At 38.9% G+C, this 24,870-nt stretch overlaps 1 protein-coding gene and 1 pseudogene across 1 annotated transcript in view; one reads left to right on the forward strand and one right to left on the reverse strand.

Annotated features, from left to right (window-relative positions):
• The window catches only part of LOC105464939 (leucine rich pentatricopeptide repeat containing), a 117,043-nt gene that overhangs the window by 65,998 nt on the left and 26,175 nt on the right, over positions 1-24,870 (reverse strand). The window contains exons 12-14 of the mRNA XM_011713089.2: positions 16,874-16,992; positions 13,828-13,921; positions 10,709-10,775 (exon numbers count right to left, since the gene is read on the reverse strand). Coding sequence (XP_011711391.2) covers positions 10,709-10,775; positions 13,828-13,921; positions 16,874-16,992 — 280 coding nt within the window. The remainder of the gene's footprint in view (positions 1-10,708; positions 10,776-13,827; positions 13,922-16,873; positions 16,993-24,870) is intronic.
• LOC112423669 (small ribosomal subunit protein eS24 pseudogene) lies at positions 4,660-5,211 on the forward strand (annotated as a pseudogene).

Below are 24,870 nucleotides of genomic sequence, written 5' to 3' on the forward strand. Positions count from 1 at the left end.
TGCTTTCTTATTTTCATACTGTGAACAACGCTGGGGTAGGAAGTTTCCCATTCATATTTGAATGGTCCATTATGTAGCATTCGTAGCCCTTGGCACACACTAATAAGAACTAATATTTTCTGGGCACTCACAAATGCATTAAACAGTTTTCTAAGCACTTTGACTTATTTAATGGTCATAACATCTTCACTTTAAGCGCAATTATCAGAACCATTATAAAGATGAAGAAACTGAGGAGCAAAGTAGTTTTAAAACTTATGCAGGCGTTTTCTGAGTAAGCTGTGGATGCGAGACTAACAATTTCCATCTAAATTTGCTCCTTTCCAATACCCCACTGCAATAAAAAGATTTTTTTCAATGACACATAAAATAACTGGGAAGTACATGTAACTAGAAATAAATATTACAGACAGAGAAGTGGTAACCAATTTAGTAGTAAAGAGAATGTCAAATCTCAAGACATCAGTGAAGAAATCTAGAACCAAACTTATACAATAGAATCTCCATTACCAAGGTAGAAGAAAGGAAACTACACTCAGAAGGTCCCTTAGATCCTCTCCCTCAGCTGGGAGGCTACAACCCTCCCTCCAACAGCAGCAGCAGACATCTGGAGGATTCTTCTCTGGAGGGTAAAACAGTCAATCCCTGGAGAACTGAGAATTAAGTAACTATACATTCTACACGATAAACACAGGAGTCTCTAGTACTCTCCCTCAATGCGGTGTCCTGGAAGACGTTTCATTGGGGAATGCCCCATCCTATGAGGAAAGACACAAAGATACAATGACAATCTCAACAGCCACTCAGCTATCCTGAGAACAAGGCACCAAGTCAACACACCCTACTAACAAACTCAGAGCTTCGGATGGCTTTTTGCATTTCCTACTTTTAAGGATTCCCAGATATTTAGGGGCGAAAAAAGGAAAACAGTTTACACACACACAAACTTGAAGACAGTAGACAATAAGCACGAAGAAGGAAGCCTTGCAAAACACTATTACTGGCCGGGCACGGTGGCTCACGCCTGTAATCCCAGCACTTTGGGAGGCCGAGGCGGGCGGATCATGAGGTCAGGAGATCGAGACCATCCTGACTAACACGTGAAACCCCGTCTCTACTAAAAATACAAAAAATTAGCCGGGTGTGGTGGCAGGCGCCTGTAGTCCCAGCCACTCGGAAGGCTGAGGCAGGAGAATGGTGTGAACTCGGGAGGCGGAGCTTACAGTGAGCCGAGATCGCACCACTGCACTCCAGCCTGGGCAACAGAGCAACAGAGCGAGACTCTGTCTCAAAAAAAAACAAACAAACTATATTTCCTATGAGAGGCCAGGTGCGGGGTGGCTCACACCTATAATCCAAGCACTTTGCAAGGCTGAGACTCACAAGCTTGAGCTCACAAGTTCAAGACCAGCCTGGTTAACATGGAGCAACTCCATCTCTGCAAAAGATACAAAAATTAGCCAGGCGTGGTGGCACACACCTGTAGTCAAAGCTACTTGGGAGGCTGAGGCAGGAGAATTGCTTGAACTTGGGAGGCAGAGGTTGCAGTGAGCCAAGATCGCACCACTGCACTCTAGCCTGGGTGATAGAGCCAGACCTTGTCTCAAAAAAAACAAAACAAACAACAAAAAAAAAACGGCCTATGAGAGATAAAGACTTGATATCTATGAGACAGTAATATGTTATTTTACAAAAGAAACACTTTGAGAATGCAAAAGAGATTTTGGAAATAAAAAAGGGATAGCAGAAACAAAAAATTCAACAGAAGAGGCAGAAGATAAGGTTGAAGAAATATCACAGAAAGTGGAACCTAAGAACCAAGAAAAGCAAAGTAGGAGAAAAAAAGAAAGCACCAGTCTAAGAGTTTCAGAAAGAGAGAAAAAATTATTTCTAAAACTAAAATTTTCCAGAGCTGAGGGATATAAATGGCCAAATTAAAAGGAGCCACTGAGCATGCAGCACAATTGACAAAATATGAAAAAAAAACCAAAACAAATAAACTCATACATAAGGTTGCTCTATAGTGAAACGTCATAACATTAGTGGTCAAGAGATTCTTCTCAAGTTCCAGAAGATTCTAGAAATTTCCAAAAATCATTCTAGAAATTCCAGAATACTAATGATAAAATGAAGATATACAAATTTCCAGAGATAAATAAGTTGCTTAATTGTCAAATGTCAAAACAATAGAGATAAAGGAAAGATTCTACAAACTTTCAGAGGGTGTTCTATAAAAAGAAGTTACATATAAAGGGTCAGGAATCAGAATGGCTTAAATCTTTCAACAGTAACACTGTAAAGAAAACATGGAGCAATACCTTCAAAATTATAAACAAAAATTATTTCCAACTCAGAATTCTATACGTAGGCAAACTATCAATCCTATCTGAGGCTAGAATACAGGTATTCAAGGTCTCAAAAAATTTACCTTCCATATGCTTTTCTCGAGAAGCTACTTGAGAAGGTTGTCCTCTATAAAAAGACTAAACTAAGAAAAATGAAGAGTATCAGATACAGAAAGCAAAAAGATTCAACTTGGAAGAAAAGAACAAAAGAGAATCTCCTGGATGAAAATGTAGTGAGAACCCAGTGAAGGAAAGCAACTAACCAGTCCAGAGTGTGGACCCTCACCACCAAGGTCTCTGTCACTATATCTCTTTTTTAACCTAAGGTAACAATGGATCTACATTATCTGTATTGTTTTGACCATGTAATGATACAATACTTCCTCGGCCTTTCATGCCCTGCTGCTTGGACAGACTGAGAACATTCATTTCACCCACAAAAGTGTTCTACTCTGACACATTCCTGAAAGTTTGAGGAAGTGAGTTTAGGTGCAGAACACATTTATGTATCTGTAGATACTTCTGCCAGATGCCTGGTATTTAGCCATAGACTTCTCAAATGTGGTAAATTCATCCTCTTTCTCAGGACTCACTCACACATGACCTTCCCCACTGACTTCGCTAGAAGGGTCTTTTGTAAACTTTTAGGAAAACTGAAGCCAGACCCTAACCCAGAGACTATTCAGTCTATATTTCCTGGCAGTGTTGCTTCTTCCTTATTACCAGATTTCTGTTTGTTAATCAGTCTTTCAAAACTAAATTATATATTGCTTGGGGGTTAGATAAAAGTGGCCTGATTACTTAGGGAAGCAAGGGAATGATATACACAAGCCTCAACAACAGGCACCTCAACAGCAGGGGAAGGCATCATGGGATTGAGAATGAGCACACAAGAGGCTTTTAGGATCCCACTGACATTCTATGTCCTGGTCTCAGAGGTGGGTACCATGTATTTGATTTATCTTTTTTATATGGTACATTTAAGTTTTAGATATGCCTCTGAATGTATATACAGTTCATAATAAAAAAGAAAAAATTAAATTTCCAGGTTCTCCAAAGGAATAAAATAATGAAGTAATTGTGAACCCAGGCAGTTTGGCTATGAGCTTTGGCATTTGCTATTTGATAAACTAACAAATTTTAGGTAGAACTCATTTAAGTCAGGGTTCTACATTTTATTGATCTTTTACATACCATGTGATCGTGGCAAGTTAATTAACATTTCAATGTCTCCACTGTCTAATACAAACAATGGAACGACAAACTCTTGTCTTCTCTTCTGCCCACAACCAAATGAAGTTTGTGAGGAAGCGGCATTTAAGAAAAGACATTGTTTTCTCTACACCTAATTCCATTTACACTTTTCTTCCTGTTTGAAGAACAAGTTTGGAGAAAAGGTTAACCCTATATGTCTGTTGAGATCCAATTTCAGCTTTCAAGTGAGATTTTTCTAGCAGGATAACAGAATTTTAAAGAAAAATATTGCCAAATCATGAAGAACAGTAACATTCTACTGCTATTACAGACAGAGGAGTCTACAAACTCCGGACAACTCTAACAGTACTTCTGTAAATTTCATACAGCACTATGAATAGCCCCCAAATGGTTTCTAAATGAGAATACTATTTTCAAAACTTTTAAATTCTCCTTTAAAGACACAGATAGGAGGCCAGGCGTGGTGGCTCACACCTGTAATCCCAGCACTCTGGGAGGCCAAGGTGGGAGGATCACGAGGTCAGGAGATCAAGACCATCCTGGCTAACATGGTGAAACCCCGTCTCTACTAAAAAATACAAAAAACTAGCCGGGCGAGATGGCAGGCGTCTGTAGTCCCAGCTACTCGGGAGGCTGAGGCAGGAGAATGGCATAAACCCGGGAAGTGGAGCTTACAGTGAGCCAAGATCCGGCCACTGCACTCCAGCCTGGGCGACAGAGTGAGACTCCGTCTCAAAAAAAAAAAAAAAAAAAAAAAAAAAAAAAAAAAGACACAGATAGGGCCTACTAAAAAAAGACACTTTCAAAGTATTGACAAAGCAGTACAGCCATTTAGATACTCTTCTTTCTACTGTACATACTAAAAAAACAGGGACACTGAAATGTTCATTAGCTTGCCATGATCCCATAGCATGTAAAATATAAATGAAATGTAGAACCTGGACTTAAATGAGTTATATCTAAAAGCCTGTGATCTTAACCAGCTTTAACTTCATTAAACACGGTCTCTCTTCCATTTGCCTAATGTATGTATGTACATTCCTCCCATCCCTTCCCCCAACTTTCTTCTCTTTGTATAACATTTCTGTGTTATCTCTGAGAGCTCATACTACCATATATGCATTCAATTTCCATTTCCTACTAAACTGGTTTTTTTAAAAAACCCACAAAATATTTTATTTCATATAACATTTAAGGCAGAGCAAAATCAGATATATTCAACCTTCTTTCCTCCAGGCCACCATCATGAACGACACCATAACTATCCGCACTAGAAAGTTCATGACCAACCGACTACTTCAGAGGAAACAAATGGTCATTGATGTCCTTCACCCCGGGAAGGCAACACTGCCTAAGACAGAAATTTGGGAAAAACTAGCCAAAATGTACAAGACCACACCAGATGTCATCTTTGTTATTTGGATTCAGAACTCATTTTGGTGGTGGCAAGACAACTGGCTTTGGCATGATTTATGACTCCTTGGATTATGCAAATAAAAATGAACCCAAACATAAGACTTGCAAGACATGGTCTGTATGAGAAGCAAAAGACCTCAAGAAAGCAACGAAAGGAACCCAAGAACAGAATGAAGAAAGTCGGGGGACTGCAAAGGCCAATGTTGGTGCTGGTAATAAGCGAGCTGGAGATTAGATCACAGCCGAAAGAGTAAAGGTGCTGCAGTAAAAGGCTACCTGTGTCCATTTTGGATTTTTCACGAGCAGATTAATAAACTAAAAATTTTCAAAAAATAAAAAAAAGAAAAAAAGAATATGGTGTTAGGCAAGAAAAATAATCACGCTGCATGCTGGCGGCAACCCAGGAAGTTCAGCTTACACATGTGAGGGCAGAAAGGGTTAAAATCAAAGAGCCAGGCTGGTCTTGAACTGCTGGGTTCAAGCTGATTCTCCAGCCTCAGCATCCCAAAGTGCTGGGATTATACAGGTATGAGCCGCACCCCCAGTCTCAAAATGTGAATTCTAACAATGAAATATATATCCAAATTTCCTTTAGGTTTAGCTAAAGTGACTATGGTATCTAATTATAATGTTCTTTAACTTTTTAGATTTTGGATTAACTCTGAATGATTATTTTTAGCAATTATTTTTGGCAAGAGATTCACTTTTGGTGAATCTCTTATAAGCTAATCATTGTAGGAGTTGTAGGTAGTTAACCCTGGCTCTACGGGCAATGTAAATCAATGCCAGTAAGTTTTCTCCTAGTCACTCAGCCAATTCTAAAGTTGCTAGAGTACAGTGGGACCCTCAGGAGCACAACAGGTGACTGTTTCAATAACTATACTGACAAAGGGATTTTTAAATATACTAGTTAATTTGACATCAAACAAAAAAATACACTGGCTACATTAATGCCAAGATAATGAATTGCAATTACATCAATTACATTTTGAATTTTTAGTAGTTTTCGGAGTAGAAGAAAAAGAAATGACCTGTAGTCACACAAGTGCTCTCAATTATGCACATATTCTTATGAAAAATGCCAAGTTATCACAACCTAAAAATTTTTCTTTATCTACAGTAAGAAAAATTAACCAATAGTATACAGTTTTAGGACCTACATGTTGAAATATGTTCCTGGAAGGAATCCGCTTAAACTTATTTTTACTATGTCAAGAATAAAGATGGATTTGTAACTGTGCAAACACGGGAGGCTCCTGGGTAATGTCCCCTTTGTTAAACATATTTTAACATTTTATCTAACTCTAAAGTGGAAAGTTAAAAAAATGATCAATCTGTGGCTATTTTTAAACCCAGGAATCAATTAAAAATTTTAGATGCTAACAAATAGGGAAAGCACCAAAAAGGATGTAAGTCAGGGGAGAAGCAAAGCACCTAGCCTGGTGTGGTTTAAAGATAAGGTAACCTTTCCAGTATTTTCAATGTATCTTTTCAAATAAAAATATAAATAATCTGAAAGCATAGATAAATTCAGTTATAGTATATATAATCCAATCACTAAAAACAAAACAAAGACACCAAGATTCTCAGAGCTTCTAGCTGGGCTTCTTCCACTACAATAGTATCAAAACTCTTCTCTTAAAGATACTCAATAATGGTCAGGCCAGTGGTTCATTCCTGTAATCTCAGTACTTTGGGAGGCCAACACTGAAGGTTCGCTTGAGCCCAGGAGTTTGACAGCACTCCGGGCAACATAGCGAGACCTCATCTCCATTAAAAAAAAAAACAAAACTCAATAACTTTTCCAAACACCAAACTGAACACCCTCTTTCTATAGGGCTCTCTCTCCTCCATCTCTGCAGCTTGCAACACTGACTACAAACTCCTTTGACTCCTTCCAGTAACCATCCAAGATCTTATCCTTACATTTCTCTCTCATCTCTGCAATAAGGTTAAAAAAAAAAATCATGTATTTCACGAGATAGTGTATAGATAAATATCCCTCAAATGCAACACCTTATAAATTGACAAGAAAAACTGTATGACCTAGTAGAAAACTGGCAAAGAATTTAAATAGGCATTTCATAGAAGAAATCCAAATGGCCAATAAGTATGTTCTAACCCTGCTTAATAGTTAGGAAGATGCAAATTGAAAATTATACGTTGAGATGTCATTTCTCATCCATCAGCTAGGCCAAAATTAAAAAGCATTATAATGTCTAATACCTGTATGTTTGCAGGAAGTGGGTACTCTTATATATTGCTGGTAGAAGTGTGAATTGCTAATCTAAGTATGAGCTAATACAACTTTTTCTGGAAAGTAGTATGGTAGTAGCTATTAAAATAAAGAATACATACACTCTTGAAAACAGATGTCTCTTTTTCACATTCTAGCCATTGAGGGGGAAAAAACTAATGTATATATAATACATATACACATGCATGCATGTGCACAAACACACATATATATGGACATAATATTTAATGTACCACTTTGTTTTGGTAGTGGCAAAAATTAGAAGCAATCTGAGTCCATTAATAAAGGAGTGATTGAAAATTTATGGTATAGCCATACCATGGAATCCTCTCCAGATATTAATAAACACTTAGATTTATATCAGTAGACCAAGAGGTGTTCATGAAGTATTGTTAAGTGCAAAATAAAGATAAGGAGTAGTATGTAAAGTATGATATACTACTTTTGTTTAAACAAAACAAAACTTCAAACACCTCTTACAAGTTTCTGCTTCTGTACAGAGAAAAGCATGGAAGGATACACTCCAGGCTCTTATTTGGCTTCCACGATAAGGGTTTTTATAGGGAGAGGGAAAGTACTTCATGAACTCCATTAAATTATAGTCATAATTTTATAATATGCATCTTTTGCGGGGAAAATTGAGCCATAGCTTTCAACAAATTCTCAAAGGGATCAATGAATCAAAAAAGATTTGGGCGGCAGATGCAGTGGCTCACACTTGTAATCCCAGCACTTTGGAAGGCAGAGGTGGGATCACCACCTGAGGCCAGAAGTTCAAGACCAGCCTGGGCAACATGGTGAGACTCCATCTCCACAAAAAAATTTTAAAATTAGCTGGGCGTGGTAGTAAACACTTGTAGTCTCAGCTAAATGGGAGCCTGAAGCAGGAGGATTACTTGAGCTCAGGAGATGGAGGCTGCAATGAGCCATGTTCGTACCACTGCACTACAGCCTGGGTGACAGAGCAAGATTCTGTCTCAAAAAAAAAAAAAAAAAAAAAAAAGAAAAGAAAAACTATGAATCACTGTGCTATATTGCTTCTCTCAACAGAACAGCCTGGGCAACACAGTGAGATCCCATCACCACAAAAAAATTTTAAAACTCAGCCAGGCATGGTGGCATGCGCCCATACTCCCAGCTGCTTAGGAGGGTAAGATGTGAGGATCGCTTGAGCCCGGGAGGTAAATGCTGCAGTAGGTTGTGATTGCACCACTGCACTCCAACCTTGGGGACAGAGCGAGACCTTATCTCAAAAAAAGAAACTCATCCTTGTGTTAAGTACCAATAACTAATTCAACAAGGATTACCCATGGCTGCTAAAACCAAGGACGGAAAAGTAATGGAAAAACAGGGTAGACACAGTCTCAAATTATCACCCCATAGTATTCTTAGTAATTACAAACTGGATGAGGTGCCTCTGCAAGAGAGATGTGGGAATCACCATCTTAACCAAGTGATCAAACTTAGGTGATGGCATCATTATTGCACACCTGCCTTTATATCTGTTGATGTGATACAATATAAGATGTGCCCATCACCTATGGAGTATTCTTGCTAAAAATGCTTAATCTGAGTCTCATCATGGGGAAAAACAAAAATCAGAAAAATACAAAATGTGGAAGAGACATTCCAGCCTAGGCTCTTCAAAAAAAAAAAAAGCCAGAGTTACTAAAAAACAAACAGGCCGGGCACGGTGGCTCAAGCCTGTAATCCCAGCACTTTGGGAGGCCGAGACGGGCGGATCACGAGGTCAGGAGATCGAGACCATCCTGGCTAACACAGTGAAACCCCGTCTCTACTAAAAAATACAAAAAACTAGCCAGGCGAAGTGGTGGGCGTCTGTGGTCCCAGCTACTCTGGAGGGTGAGGCAGGAGAATGGCGTAAACCCGGGAGGGGGAGCTTGCAGTGAGCTGAGATCCGGCCACTGCACTCCAGCCTGGGCGACAGAGCGAGACTCCGTCTCAAAAACAAACAAACAAACAAACAAACAAACAAAAAAAGGTAAGGAAATTGTTCTGAATTAAGATAATAAAGAGATGCAGCAATCAAATCCAATGCATCAATTTAATTGACTCCTCAGTCAAAAAGTGAAATATCTATAAAGGAAACTTGTTAAAGTGGGAAAATCTAAACATGGACTACATATATCAGATGGTGGTACGGTATTGTTAATTTTTTTTTTTTTTTTTGAGACAGAGTCTCGCTCTGTCGCCCAGGCTGGAGTGCAGTGGCGTGATCTCAGCTGACTGCAAGCTCTGCCTCCTGGGTTTACGCCAGTCTCCTGCCTCAGCCTCCCGAGTAGCTGGGACTACAGGCGCCCGCCACCTCGCCCGGCTAGTTTTTTGTATTTTTTAGTAGAGACGGGGTTTCACCGTGTTAGCCAGGATGGTCTCGATCTCCTGACCTCGTGATCCGCCCGTCTCGGCCTCCCAAAGTGCTGGGATTACAGGCTTGAGCCGCCGCGCCCCGCCAAGATGACTTTATTCTTAAGAGAAATAAAATATGCTGAAAGATCCAGTGTCATAATGTCTACAACTTCAAGTGGCTCAGCCAAAAAGAAAAAAACGTGTGTGTGTGTGTGTGTGTGTGTGTGTGTGTAGGTACTTTCTGTGTAGAGAAAGAGGGTATGAGAGAAAGTAAACATGGCAAAATATTAACAACTGGCAAATCTACACAAAGGGTAACATGGAGGATGGGCACGGTGGCTCATGCCTATAATCCCAGCACTTTGGGAGGCCAAGGCAGGTGAATCGCCTGAGGTGAGGAGTTTGAGACCAGCCTGGCCAACATGGTGAAACCCCACCTCTACTAAAAATACAAATCTTAGCCGGGCATGGTGGTGGGCACCTGTAGTCCCAGCTACTCAGGAGGCTGAGGCAGGAGAATCACCTGAACCCAGGAGGCGGAGGTTGCAGTGAGCTGGGATCACACCACTGCATCATCACAGCCTGGGCGACAGAGGAAGACTCTGTCTCAAAAAAATAAATCAGATAAAAAAGGGTAGTATGGGAGTATTTCCTTTCACTATTCTTTCAGTTTTTCTTTATGTTTATCTATTTTCAAAATAACAAAATTGGAAGGGCAAGGTCATTAACATTCTCTGAGCACACAGAAGGGGAGAATGATACTTTACTGTATAAAAGTCACCTTGTAATTAAATGCTCAAACAATAAGCTGAACATACATATGCAAATTTGTCTGTAACTCCAACTTGCCATTTTGAAACAGGACTTTCTTCCTGGAAACAGGATCTTTACCAAACCTGTGTGCATTTCTTGGAAAAGATGATACAAAGCTGCCTAAATTTAATTCAATGACTTAAAAGGAAAAATTAAATAGGCAAAGGTTATTTCAGGTAAACTGAATGTACACTGAAAGATAAGAATAGCTGTATTTTTCCACACGCAGTAAGTCAAAAGGACAGGAGAATTCAGTCCATATTCAGGCAAGGAACATTTAAGTTCATCATCTTACCTCCTAAAGCCTAGCAGTAGGCTACTTCTTATAGACTGCAGCGAGAGAGGCAATGTATTTGATTCCACTGCAAAAGAAAATGACCATCATTAAATCTCAGACCAAACAAATTTAAAAACCCTGCATTATCAAATTGAAAACCTTTTAGTTTTCATTTTGGAAATTGTATTTAAAAAATAAAAAATGTTTTCATACAAAATTAAACAATGCAGTAATATATATCTGCAATATAAGCTACCCTTTTAATGTATTTTTAAATTTCATGAATATATACAACTAATCAATTTATAAATATCCTTTCCTATAAATGGCAATTACTAATATACCAGCAGACTCAGAGTCAGCCTGGTACACATACTGAGGCTGTATGTTGTTGGACATGGTGGCACCATGAAGAGAGAGACTGTAATACCCTACAGGACTTTTGTTCTTTAAAGATAGTAGATGAGAGGAAAAATTCTTTTCTCAGAGAGGTGTTGGGTTCTGTTGAACCATTCATACTTTCTCATTTCATTTTTCACTATGATCAAGGACCTGCACTCACAGAAGAGTAACCACCTAAAGTAATAATAAAACAGGCTACATGTCTGTTATGTAATTGACTTATATTGATCTTTCACTTTTCTGAGTATTTGTTTGCTCTACTACTCATTTTGACATTTAACAGTCTACAACCTTGTATGTTTCAATGCCGACATTATAAGCCTGATTTGCCATTGTGTAAGAATCACACCTTACACTGACTCTTCACATAACCCTTGCCAAACTAGCAAGGGATGAGATCACAGTAGGCATTCCCTGAATTTATTTTTCCCTGCAATTGTATTAAAATGGAACCATGTTATATATAAGTAATTGAGTTAATCTTTTCACTATAACGGTAATGTGGCTATTGAATAGTACAAAAAGGATGGGATTAGAGAGGAATTCATAGTAGAAGCAAATTCTGAAGACAATAAATACAGTTTAAATGAAGGTTAAGATACCTGGTTTCATTAAAGAAAAATCCCATGGGAAAAGTCATGGTCCATTTTCAGTGTTCATCTCCCCAAAAGTAACAAATTAACCCACACACGTAAGGAGAATTGTTTTATATCAGCTGCTATACTCCTTGAACAAGGAGCCTAAGTTTCTCAGTGCTTTTACAGCATTTGAAAATGTAAGTCATTTTTAAAATGACCTGCACTGAGTCACTCAAGGAATTTTAAAGGGAACACAACCACATGCCTCTTAGCAACTTTGAATTTTATATGATCAAATTAATCTTCCATGCCTACAAACACAAGTGGGAAAACGTTCTCTACTACTACAAAATGTAATCAAGATAATCCATTTACTCTTCTCTACTACCTGACATTTCCTGTGAGGTAGTAACCAGTAGAGCATTCCTAAGAGCTGCCTAAAGCACATACCAGCAATTATAGAACGAACAGCTCTTCAAAGACTTGGAAATCAAAGCTGGAGGGGAAGGCACTGACAGGAAAAGCTCAAATACTTGGCAAACTTCTTGGCATTTTTCTTTTTCAAATCTAATAAACAACCTCTTGAAAATTCATTTTTATACTATTCAAAATAGTATTCTACAGAATACTGTCAAGTTTTTATTCATTAAAAAGGTGACTAGAAACATCTCAGCTGGAAGGCTGCTGACAAAAAGCATCTAGTTTCCTTAGCAACAAACAAGCCTGAAAAATCAAGAGGTTGACAACGAAGTGGAATGGATGATATGATAAAAGGAAAAGGCAGCTCTCGTGGATCCACCTCGTGAGCCCAGATTCCTTTCTTGTCAGTATGGAAAATCTATGTGTTATACAGAGTGGAAGGCAAAATCAATACACTCAGATAGCAGCCAGCAATAATACTCAGTATTTGACTCAAATAACTACAACAGTCACCATTTTTCATACTGGACACTTTGTCTTTCCCTTACAATATTACAACAAATATTTTAAGTGACATTCACAAGTAATACATACCAATAACCCGGTTTGTATAAAGCTTCCACCTATACAATTTGAATATAACATTAATGAGAGCTTAACCGTTAACATTTTAGGGAACTAAAAGTTAATGTATGTCTATGTTTTGTTTGTAAATGACATATTTTTCAGAAGATCTGAAAAACTGTAAAGCAACACCATGGACATGTTAAAAAATAAGGTCTCTTAAGAATGTCTTATTTATTAATTAAAAATAAAATGCAGGTAAGGCACAGTGGCTCACACCTGTAATCCCAGCACTTTGGGAGGCTGAGGAAGGTGGATCACTTCAGGAGTTCGAGACCAGCCTACCCAACACGGTGAAACCCTGTCTCTACTAAAAATACAAAAAATTAGCTGGGCATGGTGGCACGTGCCTATAATCCCAGCTACTTGGGAGGCTGAGGCAGGAGAATCGCTTGAACCCAGGAGGCGGAGGATGCAGTGAGCCGAGTTTGTGCCACTGCATTCCAGCCTAAGTGACAGAGTGAGACTGTGTCTCACAAATAAATAAAATAAAATAAAGTGTAGTATGGTGAAAAGAACAAAGTTAAAGTCTGAACATCTTACTTCTGGTTCAAATCACTAACCTTGGGCAAATCATTTAACTTCTCTACGCCTTTAGTCATCTATCAATGGAGATAATTTTATTAACATGTGATAAGCATTATAAAGCACCCTAGCATTTAAAAATGTTTAGTAAACATTTGCTGTGTTTTTGTTAATGAAGACTAGAAGTCTTTGTAATAGATGTTAGTTTAAAAAACACTTCAGAAACAATATCACATTTGATTTTCACAACTCCCCCAAGTTGGGTAGTACTACCCTAAAAAGTGAAGCAGAGAGGTTAGAAGACTTCTTCTAAATCACATAATCGGTGGCCAAATTATAAAGAATATCCACATCTTCAGGGTCTCCAGTCCAGCCTTCAGTCTAACACCATATTACATAAAATATTCAATGTCCTTACAACATTAAAATTACTTACAAATTATCTACAAGTTCAGCTCATAAACCGTTTTATCAGTCTGGCTTTAATAAAACATATAAAACCTTCCTTGCTTTCATTGCATGAATCACCCTGCATGCCCTCAATAGTAACTAAATCTATCAAGTTTACTGCTAATGTTGTATACTTACAAAATGATAATACAAAGTCTAAGTTCCCATTTATTGCTTCGCTTCTCAATTCAGCTTGAGAAAACGTATCACTATTAGACAGACATCCATTTTCCTGGAGATAAAGCATATATCAATGAGAATACATCTCAGCTAACAATATTTTGATATGCCAAAGTTCCTGTCTTCCTGATTCTTTGACTCAACACATTCTCTGATTTTCTAGAAAAATACATAAGCTCAGAAATTGAATTTTAGCAAAAATTTAAAGATGACATTCCAGCATTCGAAATTAAATGCTCATCTTCAAATACAGATGATCTGATGCCTTTAGAGGGCCTTACTTCTGGGATAAGTTTACTACTGAGGATACTAGAACAATTCTCCCATTCAAGACAAAACAAAAATTCAATGGATTAACCTAAAATATTCTAGGGCATACAGTTTGGCCAGGATCAAATTTAATTTAATTTAACTCAGAGGCTCATCACTTGTCCCAACATCACTTGTTTAACAATTTAAATATATGAGTCAAAATTGAGCTCAAATACATTTATTGAATCATTTTATTATAGTATATTAAAAAAACCACCTAATCAGCAATAAGCAATGATAAAAAATAAATTATGGCATACCCATACAACGAAACAGCAAACATAAAATACATTTTGTGGAATTAAATACTGTTATGAAAAGGTATCCAACGAAAAAGACTTCATCATGACACAAATATGAGAGAAATGTAATTTTCCTTCAGGTCTCTAGTAGGCCAGAAACAGAGACTTTCAGGGGGAGTTTGAAAGTAATGAAGCCAAAGAGAAGTTTTTTGTTAAAAGGAAAATAAGAATGTTCTTTCTTTTTATTAAACTGTAGCCTCTGTCAAGTTAGGTGGGTAATAGGAACAGTATAATAAGAGTTGCCTGATAATATGAACAGTATACTTTTTTGCTAGAAGAGATTTCTCCAGCCTATTATACATCTGAAAGAATACACATGCTTAGCAATGACTATCTCAAGGAACTATGGACAGATTGTACAGCCCTACCACTTACTCGTATTCTCTAATTTATCAACAAACATTATGTAATTTCTGAAAACTGATGAAAAAATGTACTTTTTAATGTACAGCTGAAGACAAAAGGCATTATCAGGCCAGGCGCAGTGGCTCACACCTGTAATGCCAGCACTTTGGGAGGCCTAGGCAGGCTGATCACCTAAGATTAGGAGTTTGAGACCAGCCTGGCCAACATGGTGAAATCCCATCTCTACTAAAAATACAAAAATTAGCTGGGTGTGGTGGTGGGTGCTTGTAATCCCAGCTACTTGGGAGGCTGAGGCAGAAGAATCACTTGAACCCGGTAGGCAGAGGAGGTTGCAGTGAGCCCAGATTGCACCACTGCACTCTAGCCTGGGCGACAGAGCGAGACTCTGCCTCAAAAAAAAAAAAAAAAAGAAAAAAGAAAAAAAGAAAAAAGAAAAAAAAGCAGATCAATAATACTGTGGGTTCTATTAAGCACTTAACAGAGTAGTTGTTTTCAAGCCCAAAACACTCAATACTACTGAAATTCCAGCAATGAAGGTGAGACAGTTAAGATGAGAACGAAATGTAACCAAATTTGGGATAAGTTTCCAAATTAGATCTGCTGTTCCCTAAGTCACTAATGAGAAAGCCAAAGCAGTAACCAAGAAGACACTGGATCTGGGGGCTATATTTCTGCAAAGAGAACATCTGAAAAAGTAAGAATATGTGGGAAAGTTACTTTAAAAAAGTTTTTAACAGTAAAGTATGTATAGTACAGGCTCAACATACCCCACTAAGAACTTAGGGAAAGAGGTGAAGACACTGAAGATATAAACCCTAACACTTCAGAAGACTGTAATTATATAATTATTTTAATGAAAGAAACACTCTAACATTATTAGAAAAATCAAGGTATTATATGAATGACTGTATAGGAAACCTCTTTTAAACAACATGTTCCTTATTAAGTATTAGGTGCTCTGCCATCTTGTTCCTAATTGCAAAGCACTTTTTGTTTTGTTTCTGTAACTCATATATTCAGCGCTAAGCATTCTGTTTTGAAAGTGGAAAATGCAGCCTTTGCTAATCCAATGCACTGTCCCAATCAACATCTTCATGTGCCTCTTTATCAACAGCTTGCCTACTCTGGTAGGGACCAGAAGTATTTGGTAGGAAAACAAAGGTTTGGAGTTTTAAAAAAAAAAGAGAGAGAGAGAGAGAGACTAGTATATATACTATTAGTGCACACTTTATGAAAATTAATAGGGAAGTGAAAAATAATATTCAAAAAGTGAAAACTGAAGCAGGGTACAGTAACATGTGCCTATGATCCCAGCTACTCAGGAGGCTGAGACAGGATGATTGCTTAAGTCCAGAGTTCAAGACCAGCCTGGATAACGTACTGAAACCCCTGCTTCTTTAATAAAATAAAATAAAATCTAATTTATAAATGAAAATTTCAGGTGCATTTCAGGGCGGGATCAGGAGTTAATATTGTTTTAATTTTTCCCAATCTGGCATATTGTCTTTTTAATACACAAGAAAAAGGCTGCTTTGTCTTTTTGAGTTTTGACGCTATAAATGTTATACCAACTAATATTTTTTACAAAGCTTTAGAAAATTGTATGCAGGGCCGGGCGCGGTGGCTCACACCTATAATCCCAGCACTTGGAGAGGCCGAGGCAGGCGGATCACCGGAGGTCAGGAGTTCGAGTCCAGCCTGACCAACATGAGGAAACCCTGTCTCTATCAAAAATAGAAAATTAGCCAGGCATGGTGGCGCATCCTGTAATCCCAGCTACTCGGGAGGCTGAGGCAGAAGAATTGCTTGAACCCAGGAGGCAGAGGATGCAGTGAGCCCAGATTGTGCCACTGCACTCCCGCCTGGGCAACAAGAGGGAAACTCCGCCTCAAAAAAAAAAAATTGTACACAGATTTGACCATTTTGAGTCCTCAGTTCAATGACATTTTTGTGTGTGACTACTAAACATTAAGGAGGAAAGACACTCTCTTCAATTATTAAATTAAAACCACACTTGTACTCACCTGCAAAATGGCACGTGCTGACTTTATACTATTGAAGCATGGAATCACGTAACCTATATATGTTTCCTGATCAGGAGGTACTCCCAATTCTTGCATTACTTTCAGGACTTCAATTATACCTAACACATAAAATGTAGAAGCACAGAGATGAAGAACTTAGAACAAAGTTAGAAAAGATCAGTAAGTTCAGTTCAATTACTTTCTGAATCATAATGTAAGAAAATTACTCAGCAATTCGTTTGTCTAAAAGGCAGAAAAGCAACAGAACTGTGAGATATAATGATAAAAAAATTAACTCCTCCTTTCTTCATCCCCCTCTGTGAAACAGTGAATTTCAAGAAAGTATCCTTGAAATTATAAGCATAAAGAAACATAAAACAATTAACCAATGTGTCCAACGTTTCCGGCACCCCTAAAGTGATTATAATACAACATTGCTATTATAGAGCAATGATGGACTTGTACAAAAAAAACTTGGCCAGAATAAATGCTGCAAAGAGAAGTGAGTGGTTTCAAAACATGTCTTCAATTAAGTACTTACGTAAAAAGTTCCCTAATTGTTACTAACTTGATTTCATATTTTACAATGTAAGAATGAAAAATAGCAATTTATTCTAATGAATTATTGTCTAACTGTATTTAAAACTAACTTAAAAATCTAGTAAGTTGTTTCCCCCATTTCCCACTCACAAAAATCTCTTTTAATAACTTCTTACAAATTAAGTCATTTCATGTTTTCAGAGCTACAGCGAGTTTCAAATAGATCCAGTTAATTCTAGACAACTGTCAGATTACTCAAGTATCACCTAATTTGACAGAGGCTACAGTTTAATAAAAAGAAAGAACATTCTTATTTTTCCTTTTAAAAACTTACTTATCTTCGGCTTCATTACTTTCACACTATTAAAACTCCCCCTAAAAGTCCCTGTTTCTGGCCTACTAGAGACCTAAAGAAAAATTACATTTCTGGCCGGGCGCGGTGGCTCAAGCCTGTAATCCCAGCACTTTGGGAGGCCGAGACGGGAGGATCACGAGGTCAGGAGATCGAGACCATCCTGGCTAACACGATGAAACCCCGTCTCTACTAAAAAATACAAAAAAATAGCCGGGCGAGGTGGCAGGCGCCTATAGTCCCAGCTACTCGGGAGGCTGAGGCAGGAGAATGGCGTAAACCCAGGAGGTGGAGCTTGCAGTGAGCTGATATTCGGCCACTGCACTCCAGCCTGGGCAACAGAGCGAGACTCCGTCTCAAAAAAAAAAAAAAAAAAAATTACATTTCTATCAAATTTGTTACACGATTAACTCCAGTACAAATAATTGACAGTAAATTCCCACTAAGTACAGAAAGACACAGGCAAGTCTAACTACATTATAAATACCTGCACATTTCTTTTAGATAAAATTTAGATAATGAAAAAAAAAAAAACTAGGTATAATTTTTTTTAAATTTAGGTTATGAATCAGAATATTTTAACTTTAAACAGTTCATCATATATAAAATTACCTAATACTGGCCTAAAAACAAACAAATAGACCAATGCAATAGAACAAAGAATCTAAAAATAAACCCACGCACATATAATCAACTAATTTTGACACAGGCACCAATAAATGGTGTTGGCGCTGCAGGCAGTGGTGCACACCTATAGTTTTGGCTATTCAGGAGGCTGTTGCAGGACTGCTTGAGCCCAGGAGTTCAAGTCCAGCCTGGGCAACATAGCAAGATCCTGTCTTTTTTTTGAGACAGAATATTGCTCGGTCACCCAAGCTGGAGTGCAGTGGTGTGATCTCAGCTCACTATAACCTCCGCCTCCTGGGTTCAAGCAGTTGTCCTGCCTCAGCCTCCAGAGTAGCTGGGATTACAGGCACATGTCACCACGCCCAGCTAGTTTTTGTATTTCTAGTAGAGATGGGGTTTCATCATCTTGGTCAGGCTGGTCTGGAACTCCTGACCTCATGATCCTAGAGATGGGGTTTCACCATGTTGGTCAGGCTGGTCTTGAACTCCTGAATTCGTGATCCGCCCACCTCGGCCTCCCAAAGTGTTGGGATTACAGGCATGAGCCACTACACCCGGCCTGGACCCTTATCTTATACAATACACAAAAATCAACTCAAAATAGATTAAAGACTTAAACTTGAAACCACAAAACTCCTAGCAGAAAACACTGGTCTTGACAATGACTTTTTGGATTTGAGACCAAAGCGCAGACAACAAAAACAAAAACAGTGAAGTGGAACCACATGTAACTAAAAAGCTTCTGCACGGTAAAGGAAACAATAAAATGAAAAGGCGACCTATGGAATGGGAGAAAATATTCGCAAACCATGTATCTGATAAGGGGCTAATATCTAAAATACATAATAAGGAACTCAAACAATTCAATAGCAAAAAAAACAAAAAACAAAAAAAACCCAAATAATTCAATTAACAGATGGGCAAAGGATCTGAATACACATTTTTCCAAAGACATAAAAACGGCCAACAGTCTTATGAAAAGATGCTCAACATTACTAATCATCAGGGAAATGCAAATTTAAGCCACAGTGAAATATCACCTTATACCTGTCAGAATGGCTACTATCAAAGAGTCAAAAGCGATTACACAGTGGTGAGGATATATAGAAAGGGAACCCTGGTCTACTGCTGGTGGGAGAGTATGGAGAGTCCAGAAAAACTTAAAAGTAGAATTACCAACAATCCCACTTCTGAGCATATGTCCAAAGGAAACAAAATCATTATCTCAAAGAAACATTTGTTCATTCCAGCATTATTCACAGTACCCAAGATGTAGAAACATGCTGTCAACAGATAAAGAAAATGTGGCATATATACACATAGAGAATGGAGGATTATTCAGCCTTAAAAACAAAGAAAACCCTGTCATTTACAACATGAACGAACTTGAAATACATGCTAAGTGAAATAAGCCAGACACAGAAAGACAAATACTATGTGATCTCACTTATATATGGAATCTTTATTTATTTGTTTATTTTTGAGACAGAATCTCACACTGTCGCCCAGGCTGAAGAGCAGTGGCCCGATCTCGGCTCACTGCAAGCTCCACCTCCCGGGTTCACGCCATTCTCCTGCCTCAGTTTCCCGAGTAGCTGGGACTACAGGTGCCCGCCACCATGCCCAGCTCATTTTTTGTATTTTCAGTAGAGACAGGGTTTCACCATGTTAGCCAGGATGGTCTTGATCTCCTGACCTCGTGATCCTCCCGCCTTGGCTTCCCAAAGTGCTGGGATTACAGGCGTGAGCCACTGGGTACCGCTTTTTTTTTTTTTTTTTCCCCGAGATGGAGTCTCCCTCTGTCACCAGGCTGGAGTACAGTGGCGCGATCTCAGCTCACTGCAACCTCCGACTCCCGGGTTCTAGCAATTATCCAGCCTCAGCCTCCCAAGTAGCTGGGATTACAGGCGCCCACCACCACACCTGACTAATTTTTGTATTTTTAATAGAGATGGGATTTCACCATGTTGGCCAGGATGGTCTCGATCTCCTGACCTCAGGTGATCCACCTGCCTTGGCCTCCCAAAGTGCTGGGATTACAGGCATGAGCCACAGCACCTGGCCTCTACGGAATCTATTTAAAAAAAAAAGTTGAACTGTTATGGGACTGGGGGGTGAGTGAAAAGGTATGGTGGTCAATAGGTATAAATTTTCAGTTATATGGTAAGTAAGTTCTGGACACAATGTACTGAATACTTGATTTTTGCTGAGAGAGTAGATCTCAAGTGTTCTTGCCACAATATTTTTTTTTTTGAGACAGAGTTTCACTCTTATTGCCCAAGCTGGAGTGCAACGGTACGATCTCAACTCACAGCAACCTCCACATCCCGGGTTCAAACAATTCTTCTGCCTCAGCCTCCTGAGTAGCTGGGACTACAGGCGCATGCCACCATGCCAAGTAATTTTTGTATTTTTACTAGAAACGAGGTTTCACTGTGTTGGCCAGGCTGGTCTTAAACTCCTGACCTTGTGATCTGCCTGCCTCTGCCTCCAAAAGTGCTGGGATTACAGGCATGAGCCAATACACCCAGCCAATACAAAATTTTTAAAAATATAACTAGCTCAACAACAAAAAAAAAAAAAGAGAGAGAAGGGCTGGGCGCAGTGGCTCACACCTGTAATCCCAGCACTTTGGGAGCCCAAGGCAGGTGGATCACCTGAGGTCAGGAGTTCGAGATCAGCCTGGCCAACATGGCGAAACCCCATCTCTACTAAAAATACAAAAATTAGCTGGGTGTGGTGGCACACGCCTGTAATCCCAGCTACTAAAGAGGCTGAAGCAGGAGAACTGCTTGAACCCAGGGGGCGGAGGTTGCAGTGAGCCGAGATCACACCACTGCACTCCAGCCTGGGCAACAGAGCCTATGTAACCAGCTGAGGTGATGGATATGTTAGCTTGACTGTGGTAATGATTTCACAATGTGCACATATATCAAAATGTAGCCAGGTGAGGTGGCTCATGCTTGTAATCTCAGCACTTTGGGAAGCCAAGGCGGGAGGACTGCTTGAGCCCAGGAATTTGAGACCAGCCTAGGCAGCACAGGGAGACCCCCGTTTCTACCAAAAAAAATTTTTTGAAGTAGCCAGGCCTGGTAATATGTGCCTGTGGTCCCACTGAGGCTGAGGTGGGAAAATCTCGAGCCTGGGAGGTCAAGGCTGACAGTGTGAGACACTGTCTCCAAAAAGTCACGTCATTTATCAGATAGACAGATGACTGATTGATAGATAGATGATTGTTGATAGAAAGATAGACAGATGTAGATTTAGCTACACAATTATTTATCATTCATACCTCAGTAAAGTTGGCTGGGAAGAATAAATAAATAACCTAATATCTTCAAATCTTAGAGATTTAAATGTATTTTTCAAGATGTAAAAATAATGTTTTTAATTAGCCAGGCGTGGTGGCAGGCACCTATAATCCCAGCTACTGGGGAGGCTGAGGCAGGAGTATTGCTTGAACCTGGGAGGCAAACGTTACAGTGAGCCAGTATCACGCCACCACACTCCAGCCTGGGCAACAGAGTAAGACTCGGTCTCAATAATAATAATAATAATAATAATAACAACAACAAACAACAAACAATTTTTTTAAAACAACAACAACAATAATTTTTTTAAAATCCCTAAACAAAGCATGTGCTTACTGAAATATAAGAGAACATGCATACACAGTTGGTCCACACTGCACACAGAGGCCTAACAATACTTGTAAGTGAAATTTAAACTATTCCTCTAATAATTCACTGGGTATCATCACTAACAACCTTAGTAACTACCATAAAAGATGGCAAATTCCATTGTGCTCTTCTTTATATGAAAAGATTACTAAGCACCTGACATGAGGACATAGCTAAGTTGCTTTTGAATTCCTAGTAACAGATTTGTGTTAATCTAATGTCCTCAGTGTTCTTTCTGACCAGTAATAATTGTTTCCAGGACAATTATTATTTACTTAAACAGCTAAGTTGCTGGTGAGATACTCTGGTGAAGTGACAAAAAAAAAAGGGCTTTGGACTTTAAAGACCCAACTCTCCCCCTTGGTGCTGGTACTTAATGGCAATGTAAATCTAAGCAAGTCGCAGCACATGTCTGAGCCATAATTTCATAGCTTACACACTAGAAATGGAAATATGCCAGGAACTGTGCTTCTAGACACTTTTACACATATTGCTTTGCTAAATCTTTCTAACTACCATCCATGGACTATGCAAGGCAATATGTGTCAAGGCACTTAATGAATAATTTTCTGACCTATAAAAGTCTATGCCAGACCGGGCGCGGTGGCTCACGCCTGTAATCCCAGCACTTTGGGAGGCCGAGGCAGGCAGATCATAAGGTCAGGAGATCAAGACCATCCTGGCTAACAAGGTGAAACCCCGTCTCTACTAAAAACATAAAAAATTAGCCAGGTGTGGTGGCAGGTGCCTATAGTCCCAGCTACTCGGGAGGCTGAGACAGGAGAATGGTGTGAATCCGGGAGGCGGAGCTTGCAGTGAGCGGAGCTTGCGCCACTGCACTCCAGCCTGGGCGACAGAGCGAGACTCCGTCTCAAAAAAAAAAAAAAAAAAAGAGTCTACGCCTATTGAATGGATGGAAGTTCTAAGAACTGAAATATTATTCATAGGCATGGAAGAAGTTCTTGTGATCTAAATTCTTAGGGCAAGATTGAGGACAACAGAACTATAACATTCTGGAAAAAAAGAATTTCAATATTACCACTTAGCTTAGATCAGTATGTCAAACTCCAAGGTTTCAAAATCAGGGTGTGTGTGTGCCTCTCTATATAAAGAAAGCTGAAATGCCTTTAGAAATCAACTCATCAACTGAAATAAGCTAGAACCAGAAAGACAATACTGTCTCACTTATATGTGGAACAAAAACAGTCGAAAACTCACAGAAACAGAAAGTAGGACAGCAGTTGCCAGGGACTAGGGTGAGAGAGATATTGGTCAAAGGGCACGAACTTTCTGCTAATGAGATGAGTAAGTTCGAGGATCTAATGTACAGCATGGTGGCTACTGTTATTAATACTGTATTGTTTACTTGAAATTGGTAAAAGAACAGATTTTAAGTGTCTTCACCACACTCATGCACACAACAGGCACACACATAAATGGTTAACTATGGGTGTTACATGTTTATGGTTGTTAATTAACTTGACTATGGTAATCAGGACAGGATGTACCTGTACATAAAATCATTACATTGTATACCCTGAATATATACAGTTTGTGTCAATTTTTTAAAGTGGGGGAAAGAAAGCCAATGAATCTTCTAACAAAAGTATAAGGTAATTTCTCCAAGATCACAAGCAGAACTTGAATAAGAAACCAAGTCTCTTAATTGCTGGCAGGTGCTTGTTATACTACAAAAAATGCTAAAGCCTACATGTTTTTCCTGGAATCAGAAGGAACTGGGATCAAGTCCTTGTTCTGCCACCACAAAGAATGATTTTCAGAGGCTCCTTGCTGGCAATACAGGAATGATGTTAATAAAGCGGCCCACTTAACTCTCAGGGTGGTCACTAAAATTAAAGGAAAAAATATGTGCGGAATCCTAAAACTACTAAATAACTGTGTGTGAGGGGTGTTTTTGTTTTTGTTTTGTTGTTTTTTGAGACAGCGTCTCACTCTGTCACCCAGGCTAGACTGCAGTGGCAGCGATCAAGGCTCAATGAAGCCCCGACCTCCTAAGCTCTAGCAATCCTCCCACTCCAGCCTCCCAAGCAGCTAGGACTACAGGAGTATACCGCCTTGCTCGGCTAATTTTTCTACTTTTTATAGAGACAGGATTTTGCCAAGTTGCCAAGGCTGGTCTCAAAATCCTGGGCTCAAATGATCCCCCTACCTCAGCCTCCCAAAGTGCTGGGATTACACGCGTAAGCCACCACACCCAGCCTAAATAAAGGTTAATAGTAGCAATAATGACTTAATTTTTTTTAGCTGTATCAAAATACTGTAATAATACATAATACTGAAAAGTTTCTCGGATGATAGATTTTCCAATGTTTGAAAACTGGCCACCAAATTGACTGCAGCTACAAGATTCTTATTCTTATATGAAACCCTTCACACCATCTTCTAAGCCTCAAACATGTTTCATTCTCTTAATTCTTCATTTTTCCAATAACATTTATCAGGAGGAGGAGCACATTTTGCTCATTTAGATTATCTATGTTGCTGGCACTTTTAACTTACATATCTTTCTAACTGAAACTAAAGCATGCTCAAGAAAACCAGGGATCACACCTTCTGCTCAGGTAAGTTCAATCACTCCCTCAGGAAGCCTGAGGGAGCAGACAAAGAAAGATATTCTGTTCAGTAACCATAGTCAGATGGGAGGAGAGAAGCACTTATGAATAAGAAGGAAAACAGTGACTGATCTATCTGAATAAATTCTAATAAAAAATACAATTCACATTTCTTTTCAAAATAAGAAGACTAAAATAATCTTATATTAACCTATAGATTCCAAA

Source organism: Macaca nemestrina, chromosome 13 (assembly GCF_043159975.1).
Source record: "Macaca nemestrina isolate mMacNem1 chromosome 13, mMacNem.hap1, whole genome shotgun sequence".
Lineage (NCBI taxonomy): Eukaryota > Metazoa > Chordata > Mammalia > Primates > Cercopithecidae > Macaca > Macaca nemestrina.